Source organism: Bubalus bubalis, chromosome 18 (genome assembly GCF_019923935.1).
Source record: "Bubalus bubalis isolate 160015118507 breed Murrah chromosome 18, NDDB_SH_1, whole genome shotgun sequence".
NCBI lineage: Eukaryota > Metazoa > Chordata > Mammalia > Artiodactyla > Bovidae > Bubalus > Bubalus bubalis.
In genome coordinates this window covers 56,724,968-56,746,456 of record NC_059174.1, presented here as the reverse complement: position 1 = coordinate 56,746,456, position 21,489 = coordinate 56,724,968, and the positions used below count along the sequence as shown (strand labels likewise).

The 21,489-nt window shown below is 43.2% G+C and overlaps 1 protein-coding gene across 1 annotated transcript; it reads left to right on the top strand.

Annotated features, from left to right (window-relative positions):
- The first annotated feature begins 14 nt into the window (after positions 1 to 14).
- Positions 15 to 6,098, top strand: LOC112577650 (zinc finger protein 883-like). Its single transcript, XM_025268291.3, has 3 exons — positions 15 to 512; positions 1,538 to 1,601; positions 2,805 to 6,098. The coding sequence occupies exon 3, from the start codon at positions 3,161 to 3,163 to the stop codon at positions 4,886 to 4,888; it is 1,728 nt and encodes a 575-aa protein (XP_025124076.3). The 5' UTR covers positions 15 to 512; positions 1,538 to 1,601; positions 2,805 to 3,160; the 3' UTR covers positions 4,889 to 6,098.
- Positions 6,099 to 21,489: the final 15,391 nt, after the last annotated feature.

The following is a 21,489-nucleotide window of genomic DNA, read 5'->3' as shown; positions in this document are numbered from 1 at the left end:
CCACAGAGTTCTCTCTCGGTCCTGTGGGAGCATCAGGGTGGCGTGTAGGAAGTGCTCCAGGGGATTCTAAGGGGAGGCCCGGGTTAAGGACGTGGCTCCTGGTCCATTTGTGAGAGCTGAGGCCTGGCTTCAGTCCAAGCAGAGGCAACAAGTTCTGCTCTGCATGAGCTTTAAAGGGGCAAGTCAGTGCAGCCCACACACCCCATGTTAGCAGAATTTGGGGGACTTTATATGAAGAAAGAAGAGTAGACAACAACGACAACAAATTGATAGATTGGTCTCCACGGGGGAGCTGATTGTCCTGAGTCTCTCCTGAGACAAAGGACAGGAGAGGTTGGCGTTTCCCGCTTTTCAAGGCCCTTCTGCCTGTGCGGGTGTTGGGAGCAGGCGAAGGAGCTGTGCTGGAGCCTCTGAAGGTGCAATCTTATGACGCTGAGGTGATTCCTCCACAGTCTTGATGCGAAAACGACCCAGGGCAGCAGGAAGAAGAGGAGGAAATGGCAGCTTCTCAGGTGAATGTCCTGATCCAGGTTAGAGGCTGTGTCTGCTTTTTCCTCCTTAAATACCCTGGATTGAAAACATACAACTCTTTAATTCTCTTTTTCTGATATTCTTGCCTGGTGAGGTGGTTTTCAACTATTAAATACTGTTTTTTCTTTTATTTTTATGAGTCACAATCAGGCTCTTCTCTCTCCACGAGCCTCTTCTCCTTGTCTGCCTCCAGGCTCCCTACAGGGCATGAAGCATTCCCAGTGTGAATTAACAACTTTCAGTTTTTCAAAATATTCCCTTTTCGAAAGACCAACAAGGGAAAGCATTGATGTGCAGAATTTCTGTTGGGATGGGGTGGGGTCGCAATGAGTCAGACAGGACCCAGGGACTGCACTGAACTGAAACAGGATGACCCTAGTGGTCTAGAGTTCCTTAGAGACTTTTGACAAAAATCTGACTATTCTCTACATTGGTAAGAAAGGTCTATTATTTAAATGCGCTATTAGGGTTGCAGAACAGGGGAGGTATTTTTCAAGTAAAAATGCAGAAAAGTGAAATTTTTTCAAGATACATTGACATTTCCTTATTTGTGCCGAAAGTTAGGCACGTGTCTTCTTGAGTGTTTCTCTCACCTGACACCAGTTTATCCCATAACACCAGATGGTCACTGATTTGGGTGTTTTCTGCTAGATTCCCACACCATCAAGTTCCATTTTTTTCTCTTTATCTTTAATAAAATCTTGGCAAGATGTTGAGGGAGGTGCACAATCCAACACAGCTAAGGTGGAAACTCCATTTCCTCCTAGTGTCTCTTCGCTGCTAGTTGGCTTTGAAATATGAACATGCAACAGTGTTCAGGAGAGATACTGAGTTTTGTAAGAAGTTTCCATCAGTCAAGTCAGACACTTTTCACTTATAGGTTATTACGAATATTGAGAATAGTTCCCTGTGCTATGCAGCAGATCCTTCTTGGTTATTTTTGTATATACTAGAGTATATATGTTAAACCCAAAGTCCTAATTATGTTCATTTTTCTAATGAGCAGGCCCCCTTTGGAGTAAAGGAAGAATCCCGGTGCTAGGTGTGAATGAATGAAGCGGATGACACAGGTAAGAGGTCCAAAGACCACAGAGGAAGCCAGACGTGTTCAGATGGTTTGGGGAGGCCTGCTTCACTAGAATGAGAAGCCTGGGTTTCTCATGACCTGCCCCGTTCTTCTGCTCTTACATCTCCATGTGTTCTTCTTCAGCTCCAGTGGGCTTTCCCTCACTTTCACTGAGAGCCAAAACCTTCCTCCTGGTCTGTGGGGACCTGCATACTCTCGCTGCTTTGGGGGACCTAGGAAAAGCTGCTAACAGTTCTGACAAACTCTACCTTAAGGCCTTTCCAAATTTCCGTCTCTGCCTCAAGTCAGAAAAGAGTTGTGGAGATCTGGGATTAGTTGACAAAATTCCAGAAATACTGGGAACAGATATATGCTTCCTGCTTTCTAATTTCCAATGGAAACTTCAAACATGGCTCTCTGAAGTTCATACTCAGTCCCTGAAATCATAAAATGTAACTCCCAATTTCTACCTCCCAATTTTTTCTTCTATGAACAAATTTTAGACATTTTCAGTGCATTTACCCCAACTCATCAGTGCTAAAACCATTTAATATATCTATTAACTCACAGAAATATTTTTTACTGTTCTTTTATTTTGTATTGGAGTATAACCGGTTAACAATGTTGTGATAGTTTCAGGTGGGTAGCAGAGGGCCTCAGCCGTCCAGACGCATGTATCCGTTCTCCCCGAAACTCCCCTCCCATCCAGGCAGCCACGTAACATTGAGCAGAGCTCCCTGTGCAGTACAGAAGGACCTTGTTGGCTCTCCATTTTAAATATAGCAGTGTGTAATGGTGATCCCTTATGGAGAATTGATATTTAGTTTTCTTGAAATGTTGTTGGAATTTTCCAGTTAACTCATCTACTCCAGGGATTTTTTAAAATTACTTTTTTACTCTTATTAATAGTTGTAGATGTGTTATAATTTTTTAATTCACTCATGCTAACATCTAAGGTGTTCTGTGTTTCTAAAAATTGAATCTTCCTTGGAGGTATTCAACTTTTGGGTATAGTATCATTCATCATAACCCGATAGAATTACCTTTTCTTCTATGTAACATGTACAGTGCCATTATTTTTACTTCTGATCTTCCTTGCATCTCACCTCTTATTAATATAGCTAAGGGTTTGTCAATATTGTCTACAACTGTAGAGCATATTCACTCAAGGTACTAAGTGGGATCTTGGTTATTTGTTATCTTTCAGCGATATTGTCTCATGACACCCAGGGTTTGTTCCCAAAGAAGCCGTGCATAGGCGATTCATGTGTAATGTGCTCAGAAATTCTGAGAGCTCTCAGCTTGGAAATGTGTACTTAATGAAAGACTGGGAAAGTAAGGGGGGCTGTGAAGGGCCAAAAGGATGTTGTTTTAGATGTAACCAAATCGGGACAATTATTCATGATGAAAACATGATTGCCAAAAGAAATTGAGGATATGCATCAACTTGGGAAAAATTCCATTTGAAGTGAATAAGTTCTGCAGAAAAATATGTTTTTGTAAGCAAGAACCTACATGATTTAAAAAAACAAAACATATTCTCTGGTGTGAAATTTTGAAAACATGGAAAGTCATCTAGTCTATGCTACAAATAATCACTCAACCCAGTATGAATATAGGTTTGAATTCAGCAGTCAGTCATACATGTCTGAGAGCCAGAGATTTGAAAATGAAGGAAGAAAATCTCACTACGATCAGTTTGAGAGATCCTTTAGTGAAGGCTCATTATTTTCCCACCAAGAAACATTTTCTCCCTATTCCAATATCTGTAATGTCAATAATAATGAGACAGTCTTTATCCAGCTGCCGTCATTCAATGGGTATCATAGTACAGATAATGCGGAACAGCCTTCCATGTGTAATCCCACGAGTGAGGCCTTAAGCGAGAGCTCCAGCTTCAATAATTACAACAGTATTTATGATGGAGCCAGAATCTACCCATGCCTCGAACCTGGGAATCACTTTGACCAAGACTCAGGTCTCATGAATCATCAGAGAACTCTATGTTCAGAGAACCATAGTGATGAATGTAGAAATGTCTTTTATCAAAGCTCAAATCTTATTACAAATGGGAATATACATATTGAAGAGAATAATTACAAATTCAGTGAATGTGGTCAAGTTTCTGACCAGTCATCAGAACTTACTCAACATCTGAGTATTCATGCTAAGGAGAAACATTGCAAGTGGAATAAATGTGGGAAAGTCTTTCCTCAATTATCAAATCTAAATAGACACAGGAAAATCCACACCGGAGGGAAACCTAACCAATGTGCAGAATGTGGCAAAACCTTCAGCAAGTCCTCAGGCCTTACTCAACATCTCACTGTTCATACTGCAGAGAAGACTTACAAATGTACAGAATGTGGCAAAGCCTTTAATCAGAGCTCAAACCTTAATCGACATAGGCGAATCCATACTAGGGAGAAACCATATAAATGTCAGAATTGTGGGAAAGTCTTTAACCGAAATGCAAGACTTAATCAACATCAGCGAATCCATACTGGGGAGAAACCATACAAATGTGAAGAATGTGGCAAAGCTTTTATCAGTTGCTCAAATCTTAATCAGCATCAGAGAATTCATACTGGGGAGAAGCCTTATAAATGTACAGAATGTAACAAAGCTTTTAATCAGCACTCAAACCTTATCCATCATCAGAGAATTCATACTGGGAAGAAATTATACAAATGTACAGAATGTGGCAAAGCCTTTACTCAGAGTTCAAACCTTAATCAACATCAGCGAATCCATACTGGGGAGAAACCATACAAGTGTAAAGAGTGTGGCAAAGCTTTTATCACTTGCTCCAAACTTACTGAGCATCAGAGAAGTCATACTGGGGAGAAGCCTTATAAATGTACAGAATGTAACAAAGCCTTTAATCATCACTCAAACCTTACACGTCATCAGAGAATTCATGCTGGGAAGAAACTATACAAATGTACAGAATGTGGCAAAGCCTTTAATCAAAACTCAACACTTACTCAACATCAGCGAATTCATACAGGAGAGAAGCCTTATAAATGTACAGAATGTGGCAAAGCCTTTAATCAAAACTCAACACTTACTCAACATCAGCGAATTCATACAGGAGAGAAGCCTTATCAATGTACAGAATGTGGCAAAGCCTTTAATCAAAACTCAACACTTACTCAACATCAACGAATTCATACTGGAAAGAGGCCTTATAAATGTACAGAATGTGGCAAAGCCTTTAATCAGAGTTCAAACCTTAGTCGACATAGACGAATTCATGCTGGGGAGAAACCATACAAATGTAAAGAATGAGGCAAAGCTTTTAACTGCCACTCAAATCTTACTTGCCATCAAATAATTCACACTGCCAAGTAGTCTTACAAATATAAATAATATGACAAAGCCTTGAAGTGAGCTCTCACCTCACTCAGCATCAGAGAGCGTGTGCTGGAGAGAGACCCTACAAATGTAGTAAGTGATGAAAGAGGTTTGTCCTAAGCATACACATCAGAAAATGCCAGAGAGTTCATACTGGGAAGAACGCTTAATGCTGTAAAAAATGTACAAAATGAATTTAAAAACTCAGGTCTAAATAAATATCAGAGAATTCATCAAAGATAGCATTCAGTCAATAACCCTTTTCTGGTATTACTTTAAATCAGGATATTATAGAAAATAATCCAAAGTTAAAACTCTTAGAAAAATTATTTGTTACTTGGACCATAGGATCAAGGCAAGAAATGTTGGACAATATAATTATTATCATTGTATCCTTATTCATATTGACAGTATGTGAAAATGAACTTTAATATAACTCAACTTTCAAATGACTACATGCTATACCTTTGTTTCTGTGTGTATGTGAACTAATATGCTTTTTTAAAACTAATATTCTTGATCTCTGCTGCCTCAAAGTTAAACAAAACCCTTCTATAATAGGTGGAAATAATTTTTATCTACTTTTTCATGTACTATTAAGGATCTTGTAATGTGAAATGTACAGTGGAAGTCTAAATGAAGGTGATGATTGTCATTGTTTAAAACATCCCTCTGTGTCACCATTAGGTAAATGTTCAGAGAATAATTCTTTGTATTAAAGTAAGACAGAGAGTCAAAATTTTAAATAGTTGTGCCAATGGTTTTTATGGATATAAAGATGGCAGCTCACTGAAATCCTGATGTATTTTTATAACAGCGATAACTACAAGTCATGAATTTTAGTTGACATGGTAACAATCAGGAAGTCTTCACAGATACCCAAGAGAAATACATGTAACCTTTTCCTGAAAGGTCATGTAATTAATGTACATCCTTATTTACTAAATAATAGCTCTCTGTTTTGTAAACCATAAATATCACATTTCTCTGACCACTGTATCACAAGAACAAGAATGTTTCCAAATGCTTGTAATCTGTATTTTGATCAAAGATTTTAGAGTAAACTTTGGAAAGTTTTATTTAGATTATGTGTGAACTTACTATATGTTAATCAATAAAAGTGAACGGCTTTTCATATATTAAACTTGATGTATATTTGAAGAAGTGTTCTCATCAGTAACAAGCTTCCAGGTGGTTCAGTGGTAAAGAACCTGCCTGCCAATGCAGGAGACACAGGAGATGTAGGTTTGATCCCTGGGTCGGGAAGATCCCCTGGAGAAGGAAATGGCAACCCACTCCAGTATTTTTGCCATGGGAAATCCCATTGACAGAGGAGGCTGGTGGGCTCCAGTCCATGGGGTTGCAAAGAGTCAGACACAGCTGAGCATGCACATACGTATTCCACCACCAATGTTAACATTAATAGAAGCATTATCATCCCCCTGGGGTTTTTTTAAGTCGTCATTAACTGATGGTGAATAGAAAGTATCTGTAACACAGTAGGATGACATCTCATGGGGCTTCCCAGGTAGTGCTAGTGGTAAAGAATTTGTCTGCCAATGCAAGAGACGTAAGAGACGCTGGCTCGATCCTGGGTCCAGAAGATCCCCTGGAGGAGGGCAGGCCAACCCATTCCAATATTCTTCCCTGGAGAATCCCATGGACAGAGAAGTCTGGCAGGCTACAGTCCATGTGGTCACAAAGGGTAGGACACATCTGAAGTGACTTAGGATGCACAGAGAATGACATCTCATAGTAATTCCCTTTTTCTACTGGCCATAACCCTCAAATAACTTGAGATATTTTCCATAAATGGTACAGTGTGTCATTTCCTCATTTTTAACTACTGGGACATTATGATGGTTACAATATGGATTGCCTAGGAGTATAGCTGACAGTTATCTACATTGCTCCATGATATTTCTGCCTTGGCATCATGTGTATGGACCAGAAGCCCACGGGTGCGTTGCTTTGACACCAGTTATTCTCATAAGCACACGTGCTAGATAACAGCCTGAAAGTTCATAAGCAAATGTAAATTCCTCATAGGTCTTCCCCAGCAGCCCTGGTGACCAGCAGTCTTCCTAAATCCCAGGCCCTTCTATTTTTACTTACTCATGTATTTCTGGCTGTGCTGGGTCTTGGTTGCTGTGCGGGCTTTTCACTGCGCGGGCTTCTCTCGTTGTGCCGCGGGGGCTTCTCTCGTTGTGCCGCGCGGGCTCCAGGGCACACACTTCCGTAGTTGCGGCTCCCGGGCTCCAGAGCGCAGGCTCAGTACTTGTGGGCACCGGCTTACTTGCTCCGTGGCCCGTGGGATCTTCCCGGGCCGGGCATGGAACCCGTGTCCCCTGCATTGGCAGGAGGATTCTTAGCCACAAGGAAAGTCATTACTTTTTGGTGAGAATGCTTCAAGTTCTCCAGGCAGCCTTGATGCTGACAGACACCTGAGAAAAGGCTCTGGGACGTGAGGGAGAAACATTCTAAAGCTCTGATCTTGACCATCATCAGAATAAAAGGGGAAAAAATTAGCAGTTGAAAACCACGTCAATAGGCAACATCAGAAGTAGAGAATGAAAGGTTTGTAAACTGTTAATCCAGGGCATTTCAGGAGGAAAAGCAGACATAGCCTCTGACCCAGGACAGACATTTACCCGAGAAGCTGCCATTTCCTCCTCTTTTCCTCCTGCCCTGGGTCGTTTTCTCCTCAAGGTCGTGGGGAAGGATCACCTCAGCATCATGAGATAACACCTTCCAAGGCGTCAGCACAGCGTCTTCGCCTGCTCGCAACACGCCCACAGGCAGAAGGAGCTTGAAAAGCTGAGAGGGCCCACCTCTCCTGCCCTTCGTCTCAGGAGAGACTCAGGACGATCAGCTCCTCCCGGGGACGGAGACGCACGTCAAGTTTTCCTTTGCTGTCCACATGGGTTCTCTCCCCGGATTCTGCCAACACGGGATAGGTGATTGGCACTGACGTTCCCTCCCGACCCCAGAACAGCAGACCCCGCCACCCGTCCCGGCCTGAAGCTGGCTCTGAGCTCTCACAGACGCGCCCGAAGCCCGGTGTTCAGCCCGGGCCTCGCCTGGAGCAGGAAGACAAGCAGCGCTGATGCTCCTCCAGGACCAGAGGCTGGAGTTTGCGAAGAGGATCCTCCTGGGACCCCAGATGATTTGCCTAAAGATTTTCTCTGCAGCTTTAAAGTGGATACAAACCCTCCCCAGTCTAAGAAGCTATGACTTAGCCAGTTTGAGGGGAACCCGTGAAATGACACGTTGAACAAGCCCCCTGTGGGTGCTGACGCTGCTCCTGTAACACCTGTCTTCCGTGGCACTGAGCTGGAGCCATCCCACATAGCACACCTGGGAGCCCTGAGCCGGTGAGGGCGCGGGGCTGGAACCTCTGAAAACACCGGCTCCCTCCGCCTGATGCCCCAGGAGGGGCTCCTCCTGGGGTCTGCCCTCCGTGGCCTCGAGCTGCACTTGGGGAAGGGGAGGTGGGAGGCGAGTGGTGCACAAAGTCACATGATGCCCTTGCGGGGTGTGTGTGTGTGCGGGGGCGGGGGTGTGGTGAGGCTCTGCTCTCCGAGATCTTCCCAAAGTTACCCTGAGTCCTTGGGTCCTGTCTCCCCCTCCCCTTCCTGGGGCCACGTGCTTTCCTTCTCAGTAGTTCAGTCGTGTCCCACTCTTTGGCAACCCTGTGGACTGTAGCCCTCCAGGCTCCTCTGCCCTTGGGATTTCCCAGGCACGAATACTGGAGTGGGTTGCCATTCCTTTCTCCAGGGGATTTTCCTGGCCCAGGGATGGAACCCGCGTCTCCTGGGTCTCCTACATCGGCAGGTGGGTCCTTTACCACTGAGCCACCTGGGGAGACCCCCTGGGCCCACGTTCATTCACAAAATGATTAGCGTTGTGACCATCTACCCGCAGGTGAGGGGGCCTCCATCTTCAGAGACCAGGGGCACGAAGGTATTTACATCACAGCTTTCTTTGAAAATGAACCAAAGGCAGTCATGGAGGATTAAAATGTTCGTTGGGAAGGGACCAAAGCCTTTGGAAATGATGCCATAAATGTGTATTTGATGATACACAAAGGAAGTAGTGATTAATATTAAGTTAAAAGGCACATTGTAACTGAATTAGCAGATGAGAATTTTTTTTGGTGTTGCTGCCCTATTGCATGTGTGTTTCTACATTTTAAGAATTGTTTGAGGGATTTCCCTGGTGGGCCAATGGTTAAGAATCTGCCTTGCAATGCAGAGGACGCAGGTCTGATCCCTGGTCAGGGAACTAGGCTCCCACATGCCACAGGGCAACTAAGCCCATGCTCCCACAACTAGAACCTGATTCAGTCAAATAAATAAATATTTTTTTAAAAAAGAAAAGGATTATGTGGCTATAGTTTGTTCTCTCCCTACTGTTTACCTGATATTTTATCACATCTATAAAGTGCATTAATTGAGATAAAAATAAAACAGGGGAAACATACCCATTTTCTAAATATTATTTGAGAGCATTAAATCTCTTCAAATATCCTATGAAGTGTGCATGCACCAATAACAATGTATTTTTTAAAGTTTAAAGATTTTTTTTAGAGAAGGTTTAGATTCACAGCAAAATTCAGAGAAAGGTACAGAAATTTTCATATGCTTCTTATTCCCACATATGTATAACCTCCTTCTTTATCATCATCTTCCACCATAGGGGTACATCTGTTACCACTGATGAATCTATGCTGCTGCTGCTAATTCGCTTCAGTCGTGTTGACTCTGTGCGACCCCATAGACGGCAGCCCACCAGGCCCCTCCGTCCATGGGATTTTCCAGGCAAGAGTACTGGAGTGGGGTGCCATTGCCTTCTCCGTGATGAATCTATAGTGACATCCTAAGTCTTTAAGATCCATACTTTACCTTATAGCTCACTTTCAGGGTTGTACAGTTTTGACATTGTAGAAACATATAATGACATGTATCCATTATTAAAGGTTTCCATTTATTTTTGTTTAGTTTTTTTTTTAAGGAAACTTCATACTGTTCCCCACATTGGCTGTACCAGTTTACATTCTTTCTGACAGTGATGTTCCCACCAAGGAGGCTTCTCTTTTCTCCAGACCCTCTTTAGCACTTTTTATTTGTAGATTTTTTTGATGATGGCCATTCTGTTGTAAGGTGATATTTCATTGCAGTTTTGATTTGCATTTCTCTAATGATTAGTGATGCTGAGCATCTTTTCATGTGCCTCTTGGCCATCTGTATGTCTTCTTTGAAGAAATGTCTGTTTAGGTCTTCTGCCCATTTTTTGATTGGATTGTTTGTTTTTTGGATACTCAGTTACATGAACTATTTGTAAATTTTGGAGACTAATTCCTTGTCAGTCACATCCTTCACAAATATTTTCTCCCATTCTGTGGGCTTTTTGTTTTATTTGTGGTTTCCTTTGCTATGCAAAAGCTTTTGAGTTAAATTAGGTCTGATTTGTTTGCTTTTGCTTTTATTTCCATTACTATAGTAGATGGATCAAAAAAGATGTTGTTGAGATTTATGTCAAATAGTGTTATGCCTATGTTTTTCTCTAGGAGTTTTATAGTATTCAGACTTAATAATATGAAAACCAAAGACCCTTCTCAATGTACTTTTCAATACTTCCCAGTTCAATGGTACATGGAGTTCAAGGGACCGAAATATTTCTTGAGACATCTGGTACCCATGTTATGGACTATTCTTTTAGAAATTCTTTGAATTAAAAAATTGACCAGTAAAAAAAAATAAAAGGTTCCCACAAATCATTTTCACTGTCCAGAAAATTCTCTAGACACAGAATATTCATAGCCCCACCTCTGCCAATCCTTGGATAACACTGAAATTTTTAAAATTAATTCCTACTAGAGTACACTTGCTTTAAAAAGTTGGGTTCATTTCTACTGCACAGCAAAATGAACCAGTCACACATACATATACCCGCTCCCTTTGGGGCTTCTTTCTGACCCAGGTCACCACAGAGCATTGAGTAGACTTCCTTGTGCTACAGAGTACATTCTCATCAGTTATCTATTTTATACATAGCATCAATAGTGTATGCGTGTCAATCCCAATCTCCCGATTCATCTCCCTCACGCCCTTTTCCCCCTTGGTGTCCATACATTTCTTCTCTATGTCTTTGTCTCTGCTTCTAGTTTGAAAATAGGATCATCTATACCTTTTTCTAGATTCCACATATATGTGTTGATATATGATATTTTTCTCTTTTTTTCTACTTAAAGCTCAACATTCAAAAAACTAAGATCATGACACACACTCCCATCACTTCACAGCGAATCGATGGGGAAAAAGAGGAAACTGTGATGTAAGACAAGCATAGAGACAAAGAGAGCGAGCTGGGCAGTCAGGCAGAGAAAGATTTGTTATAGGAAGAGAGAAAGTGGCTGGCCTTAGAGAGAAGCCAGTGCTCTCTCTTTGCTGCCAACCCTTCTTATACCTTATTGATGGGAAATTGTGCCCCGAAGGGAGGGGCCTTTAGTGTATCTTTAGCCCACAGCTGGGGTCTTGTTATCAGGGAGTTGAAGGGGTCTCATGGTTGGGGGGTCATGTAAGTGTTGAGAAACTGGCACCAGCAGAGGGAAACAGGATATCACCTTAAGGAAAAAACAGATGTCACCAGGGCAATTTGGTCACTGTGACTTCATCCCCTGTTTGTCAGATCACCACAATGGGCCATTTTTAAACTATACACTATGAGCCCCTTGTGAACAAGAGACAGACTTTACTTTTCTGGGCTCCAAAACCACTGTGGATGGTGACTGCAGCCACAAAATTAAAAGACACTTGCTCTGTCGAAGAAAAGCTATGGCCAACCTAGACAGCATATTAAAAAGCAGAGACATTACTTTGCCAACAAAGGTCCATCTAGTCAAAGCTATGGTTTTTCCAGTAGTCAGGTATGGATGTGTGAGTTGGACCATAAAGAAGGCTGAGCACTGAAGAACTGATGATTTCAAATTGTGGTGCTAGAGAGGACTCTTAACAGTCCCTTGGACTGCAAGGAGATCAAACCAGTCAATCCTAAAGGAAATTAACCCTGAATATTCATTGGAAGGACTGATACTGAAACTGAAGCTCCAATACTTTGGCCACTTGATATGCAAATTGACTGAATGCAAAAGGAGAAGGGGGTGGCAGAGGATGACATGGTTAGATATCATCACCAATACAATAGACATGAATTTGAGCAAACTCCTGGGGATAGTAAAGGACAGGGGAGCCTGGTGTGCTGCAGTCCATGGGATTGCAAAGAGTCGGACACAGCTTAGTGGCCGAACAACATAAGATTAGGTGATTATTTCATCTTTATCCATGAAAAGGAGAGCCTGGGTACTCTGCAACCATGACTCATGAGAATGTAGGGGCTTACAGTTGGGAAGCATGCAGTAATGGGTGCAGCAGAGCTCACCAGCCACCAGCTGGGATTGTTAAAAAGAGCCAAACAAATGTGAAAGATGGAGGAGACACTGTACAAAGACACAAAGGTGCTCACCAGGACAAGGGTGCTCTGGGTGGCTCTAGGTTCGGGGGAAGATCTTGAAGAGATGCTGGTCCTATGAATGTATTGCACCCTTTGCTTCTGGCTGTCCAAGATGAAAACCATGGAGACACTGGACCAGATCGTGAACACCAGACATGAAACAGCAGGAAGTAAAAACCATCCTACATTCAGTAAGACTCTGATTCTATTATGAATCAAACCATAACACAATCCTAAATCTTTCTTCTTTGTGATGTTTCTGTTACTCCATTGATCTTTCACATACCTAGTAAATCGAATATTTATCAGCATGTGCACAACCCAGCAGAGGAAAATAATGGATCCAATGTACTTGGGAGCTTTCATTTTAAGCTGTCCCCACCTGGAGTTCCTGGGACTGATGGTGATGGCCTGGCAGACCCTCAAGAGGCAGATGCTACCAGTGGACACTCCCCTGGCCACTCTTTGGATATAGTAAACAATTTTGCATTCAGTATCATTGAGAAAATATTTCCACCCAAACACTTCCATTGTCCTTGGGGTTCCTGTAGAGAGCATGACCAAGGAGTTGGCTATAAGCAGATACTCAACGATCAGATCTGTGGATCTTAGCCGGCATCCGGTGAAGTGAAGGAAGAGATAATGGTAAAGAAGAGAGAAATTTCCCAGGATTCCAAATATATTCTGGGATAGGAAGATCAATTCTATTACAAAATCTCTGGTGGCCATCCTTCCAGTTCGCTGTGAAGGATATTTGCCTTCTGAGCTAGAGTTTCCTGCACAGAAAAATGAGGCATGGGCCACATGTGTTACACCAAGTGAAATTTAATCTTGTCCACTTATTATTCATTTCCACAGAGATATATTACCTTCTTGTTTTTATTTTACTAAGAGGTTTCCATGATGGGGAAACAGTGGAAACAGTGTCAAACTTTATTTTTCTGGGCTCCAAAATCACTGCAGATGGTGACTGCAGCCATGAAATTAAAAGACGCTTACTCCTTGGAAGGAAAGTTATGACCAACCTAGATGGCATATTGAAAAGCAGAGACATTACTTTGCCAACAAAGGTTCGTCTAGTCAAGGCTATGGTTTTTCCTGTGGTCATGTATGGATGTGAGAATTGGACAGTGAAGAAGGCTGAGCGCCGAAGAATTGATGCTCTTGAACTGTGGTGTTGGAGAAGACTCTTGAAAGTCCCTTGGAGTGCAAGGAGATCCAACCAGTCCATTCTGAAGGAGATCAGCCCTGGGATTTCTTTGGAAGGAACGATGCTAAAGCTGAAACTCCAGTACTTTGGCCACCTCATGCAAAGAGTTGACTCATTGGAAAAGACTCTGATGCTGGGAGGGATTGGGGGCAAGAGGAGAAGGGGACAACAGAGGATGAGATGGCTGGATGGCATCACTGACTGGATGGACGTGAGTCTGAGTGAACTCTGGGAGTTGGTGATGGACAGGGAGGCCTGGCGTGCTGCAATTCATGGGGTCAGAAAGAGTCGGACACGACTCAGCGACTTATCTGATCTGATATATATCATATGATATCACTTATATGTGGAATCTAAAAATATTGTACAAATGAACCTATATTTGAAATAAAAATTGAATCACAGATGCAGAAAACAAACATAGTTACTGAGGGGGAAGTGGGGAAGGGATAAATTGGAAAATTGGGATAGATATACATACGCTGAAGTAGTGAAAGTGTTACTTGTCAGTCATGTCTGACTCTTTGTGAACCCATGGACTGTAGCCCGCCAGGCTCCTCTGTCCGTGGAATTCTCCAGGCATGAATACTGGAGTGAGTACACATTTCCTTCTCCAGGGGATCTCCCCGACCCATTCTTTACCGTCTGAGGCACCAGGAAAGCCCCGTATACACACTACTATATGTAAAATAGACAAGTGATAAGGACCTCCTGCACAGCACAGGAGACTCTACTCAGTACTCTGTAATGATCTATGCTGCAAAAGAACCTAAAAGAGACTAAATATATGTATATGTATACTGATTCACTTTGCTGTACTGCAGAAACTACTGCAACATTATAAATCAACCATGCTCTGTGGAGTCTTGCCCCAAGGCCACAGTCATGGAGCCCAGAAACAAGGTCATCTCCGGAACTGTCTGAGCCCCCTTGTTGTTCAGTCACTCAGTTGTGTCTGATTCTCTGCGACTCCATGGACTGCAGCACGCCAGGTTTCCCTGTCCTTCAGTATCTCCCAGACTTTGCTCAATTCATATCCAGTGAGTTGGTGATACCATCCAACCATCTCATTCATTGTTGCCCCCTTCTGCTCCTGCCCTCAATCTTTTCCAGCATCAGGGTCTTTTCCAGTGAATTGGCTATTCACATCAGGTGGCCAAAGTATTAGAGCTTCAGCTTCAGCATCAGTCCTTCCAATGAATATTCAGGGTTGACTTCCTTTAGGCTTGACTGATTTGATTTCCTTGCTGTAAAGGGACTCTCAAGACTCTTGTCTATCACCACAGGTCGAAGGCATGAATTCTGTGGCACTCGGCCTTCTTTACGGTCTAACCCTCACATCCGTATGTGACTATTGGAAAAACCCCTTTGTAACCACTGCCAAAAGCTCTGGCCCCACCTCTTGCCATCATCACCAGCAGACTTCCTAACCCCAAATTAGGCAAAAATGCCCATCCTGGTAGTCACCCTATAGTGCCCTATCCAATTACCTAATGCTAGCCTTCCAGCAGGAATCTTCTTGGTCTTGAGACTATAAAAATCAGCTACTAACCCACGAAAAGCACCGGCTCTCTCCAGCCAGCTGCATTTGTAGCACCTTCATTATCTCTGCTCCCTGCTCTTAATAAGTGTGCTCCCTTCTGAAATACTCTGTGTCTGGAAATTCTTTTCCAACCCACGCTCAGACTGCCCCGACAAACTTGAATAAAAAATTAACGTAAAGTGAATAAAATAAAAGCAGAAAAAATCTGGAAAAAAGAACTCTTATAAATGAGTGAATCACTGCTATGAAGGTCTAGATAGCAGTGACAAAGCTCTGTCTAGTCAAAGCTATGGTTTTTCCAGTAATCATGTATGGATGTGAGAGTTGGACCATAAAAAAGGCTGAGTGTCAAAGAATTGATGCCTTCAAACTGTGGTGCTGGAGAAGACTCATAAGAGTCCCTTGGGCAGCAAGGAGATCAAATCAGTCAATCCTAAAGGAAATCAACCCTGAATATTCATTGGAAGGACTGATGCTGAAGCTGAAGCTCCAATACTTTGGCCACCTGAGGTGATGAGCTAACTAACTGGAAAAGAACCTGATGTTGGGAAAGATTGAGGGCAGGAGGAGAAGGAGGTGACAGAGGATGAGATGGTTGGATGGCATCACTGACTCAATGAACATGAGTTTGAGCAAACTCAGGGAGATGGTAAAGGACAGGGAAGCCTGGCATGACTTAGCAACCAAACCAGCATAGGCAAGAAAGGACTTAACCCTGACTTGGCTCGTAACAAATCTAGCATATTTAATCACTGTGATATCTGCCAAATCCAGGTAGCTCTGTTCTCCCAAGTTTAAATAGATATTGAGCTCTTTTGGTAATGTGTCATTATATTTTGGGCTTCCCTGGTGGCTCAGTGGTAAATAACTGCCTGCCAATGCAGGAGATATGGGTTCAATCCCTAGGTCAGGAAGATCCCCTGGAGAAAGAAACGACAACCCACTCCAGTATTCTTACCTGGGAAATCCCAATGACAGAGGAAGCTGGTGGGCTATAGTCCATGGGGTCACAAAGAGTCGGACACAACTTACAACTAAACAACAGCAACAATTGATAGTAGAATATTTTTAGATGAGTGAAAGTATCATGGTATATTTGAGCCTGACTGGGGCTATCTGACGGAGAAGGCAACGGCACCCCACTCCAGTACTTTTGCCTAGAAAATCCTATGAACGGAGGAGCCTGGTAGGCTGCAGTCCATGGGGTTGCGAAGAGTCGGACACGACTGAGCGACTTCACTTTCACTTTTCACTTTCATGCATTGGAGAAGGAAATGACAACCCACTCCAGTGTTCTTCCCTGGAGAATCCCAGGGACGGGGAAGCCTGGTGGGCTGCCATCTCTGGGGTCGCACAGAGTCAGACACGACTAAAGCGACTTAGCAGCAGCAGCAGCAGCAGCAGGGGCTATCTGAAACTCATTACAATAAATGTACACTTTTCTTATGTGCTGATTCCTTTTCTTCAATAGGGAAAACAGTCTCTTAAAACAGTTTAACAGACCTAAGACATTTTCAGGAGGTAACAATTACTGTCTCCATTAAGCACTTCATATACTCAGAGATAAAGCAAACAGTTTTATGCCAGGAACTGTCATTTGGGTTCACCATTTCTGCACAGGACTAAGTGACCTGTAGATTCATCTTACTCATTACTAGAAGCAGAAGGTGTCATAGGCACTCACACCGGCAATAACCCCAAAAATTGAATCTCTGATGTCAGTAAACGAGGCTGAACTTCAGGCTGAGTTCAAAACTACAGTTCTTAAGGACTCCCCTGGTGGCACAGTGGATAAGAACCCACCTCCCCAGTGCAGGGGACACAGGTTCAATCCTTGGTCTGTCCGGGAAGATTCCACATGTCCTCGAGCAACTAAGCCTGTGCGCCGGCACTTTTGAGCCTGCTCTCTAGAGTGGCACACTGCAACTCCTGAGCCCACATGCTTCAATACGGAAGACTGAGCGCCTAGAATCTGTGCTCTGCAGCAGGAGGAGCCACTGCGGTGAGAAGCCTGGGCACCACAAGGAGTGGCCCTGCTCACCCCGACTAGAGAAAGCCCATGCACCAGTGGAGACTCAGTGCAGCCAAAAATAAACAAATAAAAGAAAAAAACCCTACGGTTCTTCAGAAAATTAAAAGTCAAGCTGCACTGTCACTCACACTCAATGCCAGGAATCAAGGTCATTGTGGATTACACGAAATTATACACTGTAACTTCAGAGCGGTCATGGATTGCTGTTGGATCTCTAGTCCTGGCCTCTCTGTACTGGTCCAGCTCAAGAGTCAGAATCCTTTCTGTGTGGCTTTGGCACTGGACTAGATTTGAACCCTGAAGAATTTCTTTTTTATCTGAAATAACCACTTATCCCAGTTCCTGATACTCCTTGTCTGCAGACTCTTCCTCTCAGATTGAAATAGAAAATGGGTATCTGACTCCTTTCTGTTGCCAGGACACTGTGGGGGGAGGTGTGCTGGTTGAAAATCAGCACCTGTGTTAGATGGAGGCTGTCACACCCCTAGATATGGATTTGTGATTCCATGACCTCCTCTTCCCTCAGAATTGCGATTATCTTTTCACTTTTAGCTGCAATGAGAAGGTAGGCTCATGGAACAAGGGGATACTTGTGTAAAACTTTTAATTAACTTTCTAAAAACTGTTAATTACCCTCCCCCCCAAAAAACTACAATCAACTTGTCATTCCCAAAGAGACCACTGCAGTGCTCTGAGAGGCTTTTTCTTTTATACGATCTGGGGAGGCAGATAGATTCTCATATGGAATGAGCAGGAAATGCTGAGTTGACAGCTGAGAGCCTGGCAATGAAACTCTTGTATTGTGCTGACTTCTCTGTTCCTCTGAGAAATTTTTCTACCCAACAGTGAGTTCTTTCCTGACCCCTGAGCTTCAGCATCGCTTAAGTATGATCAGAGAAATAGAACCAAACTGCCTGAGGATTTCTAAGCCCTATAATTAAAAGGAAGACCATGATGACAGCAATTTTTATATTAAAAATTATTGTATATATTTGTCCAACTCAATGCCAACTAATTTGGAAGTCTAGGTGGTGATAAAGATGTTTTCCACTAAAATATGTTTTACCAATATGGACCCATTCCCAGGTAGTTACAGAAAGCCTAAATGAAAAATGTCCACAGAAAGATGGAAATTTATAAATTTCTCCCCCTAAAAGTACCCCCAATAGTAAGTTTTAACAGGTGCTTTCTTGTTTAGTCTCTCAGTCATGTCCGACTCTTTGCAACCCCATGGACTGCAGTACACCAGCCTTCCTTGTCTTTCACTATCTCTAAGAGTTTGCTCAAACTTGTGCCCATTGAATCAGTGATGCCATCCAACTATCTCATCCTCTGTCATCCCCTTCTCCTCCTGACTTCAATCTTTCCCAGCATCAGGGTCTTTTCCAATGAGTCGGCTCTTTGCATCAAGTAGCCACAGTATTGGAGCTTCAGCTTCAACATCAGTTCTTCCAATGAATATTCAGGATTGATTTCCATTAGGACCGATTGATCTCCTTGCAGTCCACGAGACTCTCAAGAGTCTTCTCTAGCACCACAGTTTGAAAGCATCAATTCCTTGGTGCTCAGCCTTCTTTATGGTTCAACTCTCACATCCGTATATGACTACTGGAAAAACCATGGCTTTGAACATACAGACCTTCGTAAGCAACGTGATGCCTCCACTTTTAATACGCTATGTTTGTTTTGATTGTGTGGATCACAACAAACTGTGGAAAGTCTTAAAGAGATGGCAATACCAGACCAACTTACCTGCCTCCTGAGAAATCTATATATGCAGGCCAAGAAGCAACAGTGAGAACTGGAGATGGAAAAATGGACTGGTTCCAAATTGGGAAAGGAGGACATCAAGGCTGTATATTGTCACCCTGTTTATCTAACTTATATGCAGAATACATCATGCAAAATGCAGGGCTGGATGAAGCACAAGCTGGATTCATGATTGCCGGGAGAAAGAACAATAACCTCAGATATGTAGATGACACCACTCTTACAGCAGAAAAGTGAAGAGGAACTGAAGAGACTCTTGATGAAAGTGAAAGAGGAAGGTGAAAAAGCTGGCTTAAAACTCAACATTCAAAAGATTAAGATTGTGGCATCCAGTTCCATCACTTCATGGAAAATAGATGGGGAAGCAATGGAAACAGTGACAGACTTTATTTTCTTGGGCTCCAAAATCACTGCAGACTGTGACTGCAGCCATGAAATTAAAAGATACTTGCTCCTTGGAAGAAAAGCTATGACCAATCTAGACAGCATATTAAGAAGCAGAGACATTACTTTGCCGACAAACATCTGTCTAGTCAATGCTATGGTTTTTCCAGTAGTCATGTACAGATGTGAGAGTTGGACCATAAAGTTGAGTGCCAAAGAACTGATGCTTTTGAACTGTGGTGTTGGAGAAGACTCTTGAGAGTCCCTTGGACTGCAAGGAGATCCAACCAGTCCATCCTAAAGGAAAGCAGTCCTGAATATTCATTGGAAGGATTGATGCTGAAACTCCAATACTTTGGCTACCTGATATGAGGAACTGACTCATTGGAAAAGAACCTGATGCTGGGAAAGATTGAAGGTGGGAGGAGAAAAGGACGACAGAGGATGAGATGGTGGATGGCATCACCGACTTGATGGACATGAGTTTGAGCAAGCTCCGGGAGTTTCTGATGGACAGGGAATCCTGTGTGCTGCAATCCATGGGGTCGCAAAGAGTCAGACACAACTGAGCAACTGAACTGAACTGTCATAGCTTTTCTTCCCAGGAGCACGTGTCTTTTAATTTCATGGCTGCAGTAACCATCTGCAGTGATTTTGGAGCCCAAGAAAAGAAAGTCTGTCACTGTTTCCATTTTTCCCAGATCTAAGTCTGGGAAAGTATAATAACCTCTGTCTAGTGGTGTTAGTGTTCTGTGCTGCCCAGAAACTCTCCTAACTCAGGAGGACAGAATTTTCTTTTCTGGATTCTCAGAAACCTACTGTATTTGCCACATTCTCATATCTGTCATTTGTTCATCAGAACACATCCCCCTCCCCTCCTCCCCCGCACTAGCAGTGTAAGACTTTGGAGGGATCAAAGAGAGCTTCCTCACAGTTTCCTCCATGCATTTCCAGAGAGCTCTCATGCGTGCTCTCAATGGGTGGTATGTTCCTCCCTAAGAAAAACAGCATCACACACAGCACCTGGGGCTTCCTTGGTGGCTCAGTGGGTAAAAATATCCTTGTGCCAATGCAGGACGCACAGGTTCGATCCCTGATCCAGGAAAGTCCCACATGCCTTGGAGCAACTAAAGCCCTGCACCATAACTATTGATTCTGTGCTCTAGGGCCCAGGAGCCACAACTACTGAGCCCAGGAGCTGTAACTACTGAACGCTGTGTGCCCTAGAGCCTGTGCTCCGCAACAAGAGAAGCCACCGCAATGAGAATCCCACACACTTCAAGGAAGAGTAGCTCCCCTCTCCGCAACTAGAGAGTAGCCCCTGCTCACCGCAACCACAGAAAAGCCTGCACAGCAATGAAGACCCAGCACAGCCAAAAATAAATAAATAAATAAATAAATATATTGCCGGGGTCCAGCCCCGGCTGATCCAGGGTCTTCGAAGGAGAGACGGCTAGGCGGCCTATTCAAATGTTAATTAGATATAATAAAGAGGAATAGAATGAGGATAGCTCAGTAGGAAAATTCAGTGGAGAAAAGAAGCTGAGTGGCTTGGTTTACGCGGAAAATCAATATAACCCGTGACACCAGGTTAGCTCTGACCACGGAGGCCGCAGGCGCCCTCTCGAATAGCGGAAGGTGCCCCACCTTAGACACCTTCTCGAGTGGGTCTTAGAAGCCCAGGCAAATAAATGGTCGCAGAGGACATCCACGCTCCAGATGGACACTCAGCTAGAAGTTAAAGGGAAGAATGACATGGGGAGACCAAGCGTTGGTGAGCAAGGCCCATAGCTTTATTTTCAACAGGGGCTTTTATACCCTAAGTTACACATGGAGGACAATAGGGGATGCAAAGTCAGCAGTCTTTGATGCTTATCAAAAACCAGGGTTTCTTTCCTGCAGATTTATCGTATACAAATGGTTTAGGTGATTTACATCATCTTCTGGCCAGAGGCCTATTAACATTTTATGACTCTTGACAAGGACTTATCAACAAAGACTTATTTTCTCTAAGAGTAATTATTTTAAGGTTTGGCGCCATCTTCCGAAGATAAGATTACGTTCCTATAGGGTGGATGTGTAAT